Source organism: Bidens hawaiensis, unplaced genomic scaffold, assembly GCF_021521415.1.
Source record: "Bidens hawaiensis isolate Kalapana, Puna unplaced genomic scaffold, B.hawaiensis_p1.1 tig00028236_1, whole genome shotgun sequence".
Taxonomy (NCBI): domain Eukaryota; kingdom Viridiplantae; phylum Streptophyta; class Magnoliopsida; order Asterales; family Asteraceae; genus Bidens; species Bidens hawaiensis.
The window spans coordinates 53,268-61,442 of NW_027494591.1; the positions used below are offsets into that span (position 1 = coordinate 53,268).

General features: G+C 33.6%; 1 protein-coding gene across 1 annotated transcript; it reads left to right on the forward strand.

The window, feature by feature from the left end:
• Positions 1-352: 352 nt before the first annotated feature.
• Positions 353-5,725, forward strand: LOC143576534 (plant UBX domain-containing protein 4-like). The gene is made up of 4 exons (XM_077060602.1): positions 353-495; positions 2,934-3,216; positions 5,102-5,197; positions 5,271-5,725. The coding sequence occupies exons 1-4, from the start codon at positions 353-355 to the stop codon at positions 5,649-5,651; spliced, it is 903 nt and encodes a 300-aa protein (XP_076916717.1). The 3' UTR covers positions 5,652-5,725.
• The last annotated feature ends 2,450 nt before the right edge of the window (positions 5,726-8,175 follow it).

Genomic DNA, 8,175 nt, shown 5'->3' on the forward strand with positions numbered 1-8,175 from the left:
TACATATTTCAGTTTTGAAACTTCATAATTGAGCTTGGTATCATAACCGAACCAATTTCAACTAGAATAAAGAAAAGAAAAAAAACGTAAAATAACCGCCCATTCAGTTATGGCTATGGTTAACCAATCTATCATAACCGAACCTCATTTATGATTTTGATTACGCCTCCATAACCAAACCGAACCAACTTTAAAGTTTTTTACTTTTTAATTATTAATAATAATAATAATAATAATAATACCCCACCCCCATCTTTATGTTTCTTGCAAATTGAGTTACCTTACCAACAACACACTGAGGAATCTTGACGGAAGCCAAAAAGAAAAGAAAAGAAAAGAAAAGAAAAGAAAGATGAGTAGTTCTCGTGATAAGAAGCCCTCAAGCAGTCGACCCGGCGGTATTCGGACCCTATCCGATTTGAATCGGCCATTCGCCAATGATTCCGACAGTGACTCCGATGGCCCTCAGGAGTACTACACCGGCGGCGAAAAGAGGTTTACACCTTTTTTTAATCAATTACTGTTACTTTATAACCCTATACTATCTTAAAGTTCGCATCAGTGCTTAGTTATTTCCGAATCGAGAGTTGTGGAAAGACTGTAGCTTTAAGGAATTAGGGTTGTGATTTGATGAATTGGGATTAGATAATATAATTACTTTATTAAAGATAGTATGGATGGGTTATTCCCAGTTTGCTCAATAATTCAGATTCTTTCTGCATATTTATATGATTATATTTGATTATGTTAAATCCAACGCTGTGTTCAGTGGTGGAGCCAGAAAATTTTTTCCATGGGTTCTCTATTTTTTGTTACTCGGAGTTCTACTAACCGACAGCCAGGACTGGTGGAGTCATAAAATACAATACCATAGAATTACATCAACGCGGTAAGCGGCTCCGTTAACCTTATTTTGTAAGATGCAAAAATATGTTCGCTTTAAAAATGAGTTAGGACGTTAGGTCAATGAAGTTATTTAGCGATGAAAAAATAACCACGTGAACGAATTGCATGAACAAGCAACTAACTTCTCTTAGTTTAATAATCGTTTTAACTTGATTAAGAAACATATAAACAAAATTAGACATAAAAATTAAATGATAAATGATTAATGGTACTCTATTAGTTAAACTTAAAAATTAAATTAAAAACCAATAAGTGTTACAACTTACAAGCTGCAATAATTATTTACAGCAACTAGCAAGTTTGATTTTGATTGCACCCAGGAAAAAGAAAATTAATTATTTGGTGAATTTATGAACGGGTGGAAAAGGGAAAAAGTAGGAGAGGAAGATTAGAACTCGCGACCTGTGGGAATTAAAAAGCTGTTTCACCACCATGCCAAAAGGGTATTTTGTAACTACTATTCGCTGTTTTGTCAATAAGGTAACTATCTTATGGGTTTGCTTGATTTCCGATAGCTTATTTTACATATAAACTACGAAAAACTATGGGTTCGCTTGAACCCGATGCCTTATACGTGGCTCCGTCACTGGCTGTGTTCCCCAATTTCATTTAACAAGAGAGAAGAAAGGAAAATGAACCAGGATAGAAACGAAAGGAAAAGTTATGATGATTTATGAAAAGGAAAGGAAATTAAACATTTTATTTATGTGTTTCCGAGATGGGATGAAAAGAAGAGAAAGTTAGATTCTTTTTACTATTATACCCTTTTAGTAAAATTATAATAAAAAACACATCTGATAAGTGATTGTGCTTCACAACATTTATCCTTGCACTCGTTAAAATCTTCGTTTTATTAATTTGTATTATTAATCTTGGGCCTTTCTTGGCATCTATATCCAGTAAATTTTTTCACAATCACTTAAATAAATAGCACCAGCATCATTGTATCCAAACAGTTCATTTTAAAAACCAATTATTTTTCCTTTGTTCTTTTGTATAATAATATCAAAGTAATTTATAACTTGCAAAGTAGATAGTTGTAAGTATTAAACAAAACCATATAGGATTACAATGAAATATCAAAACTAGGATCATCAACTGCAAATTTGCTGTATTGTAATCAGTGTTATCAGAAAATTGAAAACTAATAATTATGGCTTCAATATGCAATAAAAAGATTATTTTTTTGTCAAACCAAAAATTTATTTAGTAACACATTTCAAAAACTTTCCTTACAAGGTAGAAAACTGCTTGGTTAATTGGGATTCAATAATCAGAAATTTCACGAATGTGGAGTCTGGAATTATGTATATGTTCATAACTAATTGATCAAGCTTAAAGCTTTTGAAAGATTTTCGTGTAAAAGTTGTAGCTTGAAAACCTATGGTTATGGCTTTAATTAGCAGTAAAAAGATTATTTTTTTTGTCAAACCGATATTTATTAACACACTTTGAAAACTTTCACTATAAGGTGGAAAACTGCTTGGTTAATTAGGGTTTAATAATCAGAAATTTCACCAATGTGGAGTCTGGATTTATGTATATGTTCTAAACTAATCGATCAAAGCTTCAAGCTTTTGAAATTGAAAGATTTTCGTGTAAAATTTGTAGCTTAAAAACCTATAATTATGGCTTCAATTAGCAATAAAAAGATTCTTATTTTTTTGTCAAACCGATATTAACACATTTCCAAAACTTTCACTATAAGGTAGAAACTTGCTTGGTTAATTAGGGTTCAATAATCAGAAATTCATCATTGTGGAGTCTGGATTTATGTATATGTTGTAAACTAATAGATCAAGCTTAAAGCTTTTGAAATATTTTCGTGAAAAGGTTGTTGTTTGATGTTCAGAAACATGATTCATCTTTTTTTATTGGTGGTAAATTTTGTTTCATTACGGAGCACTATGATTAGATCTTTGATATATGTTTTTTGGTATGGTAACATGGTTTAGTTTCAATATTAATTCACACGAGGTAGTTTGTTTTTCGTTATATTACTGATATTTGGAACATGTTATTTGTAGTGGTATGCTTGTTCAGGATCCTAACAAGCGTAACGATGTGGATGAAATATTTAATCAAGCGAGGCAATTAGGCGGTGTGGAGGGGCCCATGGAAACTTCCCGTCCTTCTCAAAGTTTTACAGGGACCGGAAGATCACTGAGTGGTGAGTCAGCCCCTGCACCAGCTGCTGCAGAGCAACCCCAGAATGTGGTCCACAACATAGTTTTCTGGAGAAATGGGTTCACTGTTAATGATGGACCTTTGAGGCGGTTGGATGACCCTGAAAATGCATCTTTTCTTGAGGTTGGTAATACAATGAATTTAATAGTTTTCTTGAATCAAAGGTGGTAGTTTTTGCTTATTATATTGTTGCTATTGTATCTTTAATGGGTTAGATGTGTCAAAGTTTAAAAGTTGGATACGATTGCAACTTTCCAAATTGTTGAAAGTTGGTTAAAGTGTGTTAAAATGATTAACAACCTTCTAATTAGGCCTGTAAACAAACCAAATGTTTAGTGAACCATTCCGCGGGAAGTTTGTTTTTTTAATAAAACAATGAACATGGACAAAAGTTTTTGTTCATTTAGTCAAACAAATGAACATGAACACATGTCCCTTTCATATGTTTATGTTCGTGAACGTCCATTTCTGTTCGTTAATATCCCTTTGTTCATTATGTTTGTTGGTTTAGGCTTGTTTAAGCTTGTTGGTTTATATATTCATTTACATTTTTTAAGCCTACTACAATTTATTCTCGATATATTACATTTTAAGCCCAAAAATTTGATGTTCATGTATACTTTTAATTGGTGTTTGCTTAATTATGCTCGTTTATGTTTGTTCACCTATCTTCGGGTTTGCTTAATTTATGTTCATTTACGTTTGTGAACTGTTTGTTTATGCTATTAACGATTTAACATAAATAAACAAATTCATATTAGTTTTCTTAACAAGCGAACACAAACAAGAAAATCCCTTTCGTTTAGCTGTTTGTGCTCAATTGTTTGTTCAGTCAAAGTTGAACGAATGATCACGAATGCGCCCTGTTCGTGTTCATTTGGTTTATTTACAAGCCGTACTCCTAGTTGCTTTATCAAAAATATGGTTACTTTTATAATGGTACTTTTTTTTGTAACTGTAAATTAGTTAGTTATAAAATTTCAGTCTGACCTAACCCAGTTTGACACATAAATAGCTACTTGCGCTTATTTGGCTACATGTAACATCTGAATTCTGATTTTAACATTGTTTTCACTTATATTTAGGCGTGTAAACGAACTGAACGTTCAATGAACCGTTCGGCCGGAGGATTGTTTATGATTGCTTATTTACCACACGAATGAACACCAATATCGCTTTTATATTTATTTAGTTAAACGAACGAACATGAACTGTCTTGTTCGTTCGTTTATGTTAGAAACGCTTGTTTATTCAAATTTGTTGAAGTTCTTTCATTTAGTTAAACAAACAAACACGAACACATGTCTTCTTCGTTCTTTTGGCCACCTCTAACCTCTGAATTATGATTTTAACATTGCTTTCTCTTATATTTAGGCCTGTAAACGAACTGAACGTTCAATGAACCATTCGGCTGGAGGTTCGTTTATGATCATTTATTTAGCACACGAACGAACGCCAACATCACTTTATGTTCATTTATGTTAGGAACGCTTGTTTAATCAAATTCGTTGAAGTTCCTTCTTTTAGGTTCGTTTACCTTCGTTAGTTTACAGTTGTTTAAGTTTGTTTATATATTCATTGAAGTTTTTAGGTCCTTATAGTTTAGTTTAGTTTTTATGAAATATATCACCCATTAGAAATTAGCCTGGTTTTATTAAATAGTTTGACTAAATGTTCACATCTACTTTGAATTGGTATTCGCTCAATAATTATGTTTGTTATCTACTTTCAGTTATGTTTGTTTATTTATGTTCGTTTGCGTTCGTGAACCGTTTTGTGTATACTTTAACAAACAAACATAAAAGAATACAAACACACTCATTTCTTAATGAACGGACAGGAACGAGAATACTCTGTTCATTTAACTTTCCATGTATGATCGTTTGTTCTGGTTGAAGTGAAACGAACGAACATGAACATGCGTTGTTCGTGTTTATTCGGTTCGTTTACGCCTTATATATATATTTTTCCTTGCATAAGTTTAAGTTTTTGCACAATCTTTGTGCAGAGCATCAAGAAATCTGAGTGTCCAAGAGAGCTCGAGCCTGTAGATAGAAGATCCTCAGTTCACGTCAATCTGATAAGGAGAGATGAAAACCGTTCCGTGAGTCTCTCTTTAAATAAATATTTATGGTTTTCTTATTAAGTTTCTGTGTTACATATTATTCATCCTGTAGGAACCCGTGGTGGCACCCCAAGTTGCATTTCAAGGAGTAGGAAGAACACTAGGCAGAAACACAGACGAAGCAGCACCAGCCGCTAATACTTCAACTGCCGCCACCAACACCGCCGCCCCTTCTGGCGGTCTTGTTCTGGACCCCGCATTACCATCCACCTCTATTCAGCTTCGGTTAGCTGACGGCACTCGAATGATTGCTCACTTCAACCGCCATCACACCGTTGCAGACATTCGTGCCTTCATTAATGCATCCAGACCAGATGGTTCAAGGGCTTATCAGCTGCAGACGGTTGGGTTCCCACCCAAAGTCCTCACTGATCCAACCCAGACCATTGAGCAGGCTGGCCTCGCCAACTCGGTTGTCATCCAGAAAATCTGAATAATAATTCATAAAACATAAGTGGTGTTGTCGTTTGAAACTAGTCCGTCCTTTTTGTATTGCAAACCATATATTTATGTTAATGTTATTATTAGTACTCCTCACAAGAGAATCATAATGGTTGTATAAATTTCAGACTTTTAAGTTAAACCATGTTGGTTATATTCTTGTGTACATATGCACTGTTTAAAAGTGGTTATGTATTGAATGCTTTAATGAAGCGACAGACAGGCACATGAAGCTAGGTCGGTTGTAGGTTTAAAAGAAGATATGAAGTGAAAATGTACAAGACTTGAAGATATATCTTTGTCTGCCATGAAATTGGCGTGTGTTTGTAGCAGTGAGACAAAGGATAAGCATCTATCTCACTTTGTATTCCGTCCATAGTGGGATGACGATGATATGATTATTGATTATTGATTAGATGACTTCCATTGCAAAGTTTGTTGTCGGCCAAAACTCAATATTATTTCCTTCACCTTTTGACCCAACCAAAAGCTATCTATTATACTATTTATTTGAGCCCATAACAAGTATATATTAATATAAAAGAACATACTTGTGTAAAGCATGAGGAAAATACATACATAAAACAAACTTGTTTTAATTTAATCTAATCTCTAGAAGAACTCGGAGAAAAAACAAGAAAATACCAAAAATTGGCGAGACAAGAAGATCCCAAATTATATGATATCTTGGATTTCACTTTTAGCCTTTTTGGTTAAACAGGTAAGCAAAGGCCCATTCCTAATCATTTCAGATTTTCAATAAACCAAATTTATTTATTTATTAATATTTTACTTTACAGTTTCTTTCAAGAAGTTATGGGTTGCTTGATAGTCTCTTAATAATTCTATTAAGAGGTGTCGCTAGCACAAAAGTGTGTTTTGTTCGCTAAAAGGAATCATCTGAATCAGTCATGGAGCCTCTTATCTGGTTAGATTTATAAACAACCTAAATAGAGTCTCTGAATCGATTAGCACATTATAGTGACTTAGGTGGCGGGTTCCAAATAACCCCTTAGACAGCTCGATACGGAGCACATAATAACACCCAAGTTGATGAGTCGGCATGTGCAAATTTTGTAAGGCTATCATTAGGCTTTATGGGAAACAATATCTAAGCCAACCAAATTCGAACGATATTCACCAATAATACGAGGCACATGAACCGAAAAATGGTTTCATGGTAACGTTTGGTAGCTTGATGGTATGCATCTGGAGTGTTTTAATTGTCCAACAACATGGAGATACCTATACACGAGAGGTGATCATCCTCATCAACAATGGGTGTCGAAGAAGTCGCTTAACACAATTTGTGGATATAATACACATTTTATAAACCCCCGTTCAAATAACGACATTAACATTTTTGACTAGTCACCTATATTTAACGATGTTATTAACGGAGCTGCACATGATTCTTCATTTTAAAAGTTGATGGAGTAGGTTACAAATATGGTTATTAGCTTGTCGATGGTGTTTACCCTGAATGGGTTGTGTTTGCTATAATGTTTTCGGCTCCCATCAGTAAAAGACACATAAGATTTGCACACGCTCAAGAGAGTGCAAGGAAGAACATCAGACGAGCTTTTGATGCGCTTAAGAAGCAGTGGCATATAATAGCTAATCATGCACGGGCTTTCACACCAAAAGAAACTAAGAAACGTGATTATGCTTGTATCATTTACATTAAACGATAATAGAAGATAAGGGCAAGATGGTTTGTACGTATGCTAAGACCGATGTTCCACAATAACCAGTTGACGACACACAATACGAAGCATATTATCAAAATATTACTAAGTACTCCTCGAATACTCACTACAAGGTATGTCGCCGATGCGAGTTTCTTTAACTCCGCCTAGTTACTAAGAATCGATCAAATGTGATCAACCTCTGCTAGAATCACATCTAATCAGTGAACTTGAACTGATTTTGACTTAAAAAATAAGACATAATTCGTATTTCTACAATATTAAAGAACAAATTGTTATGATTTAACAAGAAATAACACAAGACTAGTGCTAAAACTTGAGAACTTTAGAAAATTTAGCAAAGAGAGAAAGTAGTGAAATGTATCACTTATGAATGTGTATGTATGAAGTGCATTTTCTCCTTTACATTGAGCTAGTATTTATACTATAAAAGATTAACTTTTTCTCTAGGCAAGATTAACTACTTGATGGACATGTAGTATGGTACATTATCAATAAGTTTGACAAAGAGCTCATCCACTTGCTTGGTAGATCTAGACGGGTAAATCTTGATCTTGAAATAGATAATCATAACACAAATATCATTTTTTTAATTAATGATTAGCAATTTTTAGAATAATTTATTATTTAAAAATGTATTTCTCTTATTTATATTGATATTTACGTAATTTATTATAAATATTAGTAAACTTATGATATTTGACACATATATAATATCTAAAAATTACTTTTATTTATATTTATCATGTCCGAGTACTCTCCGAATACTCCTAACTCTCCAGTCAGCCGCTATGACACTTGCAACCT

Coding starts and splice junctions, on each gene's coding strand:
- LOC143576534 (XM_077060602.1), top strand. CDS start 353: ATGAGTAGTTCTCGTGATAAGAAGCCCTCAAGCAGTCGACCCGGCGGT. Junction 496..2,933: donor TACACCGGCGGCGAAAAGAG/GTTTACACCTTT, acceptor TGTTATTTGTAG/TGGTATGCTTGTTCAGGATC. Junction 5,198..5,270: donor GGAGAGATGAAAACCGTTCC/GTGAGTCTCTCT, acceptor TTCATCCTGTAG/GAACCCGTGGTGGCACCCCA.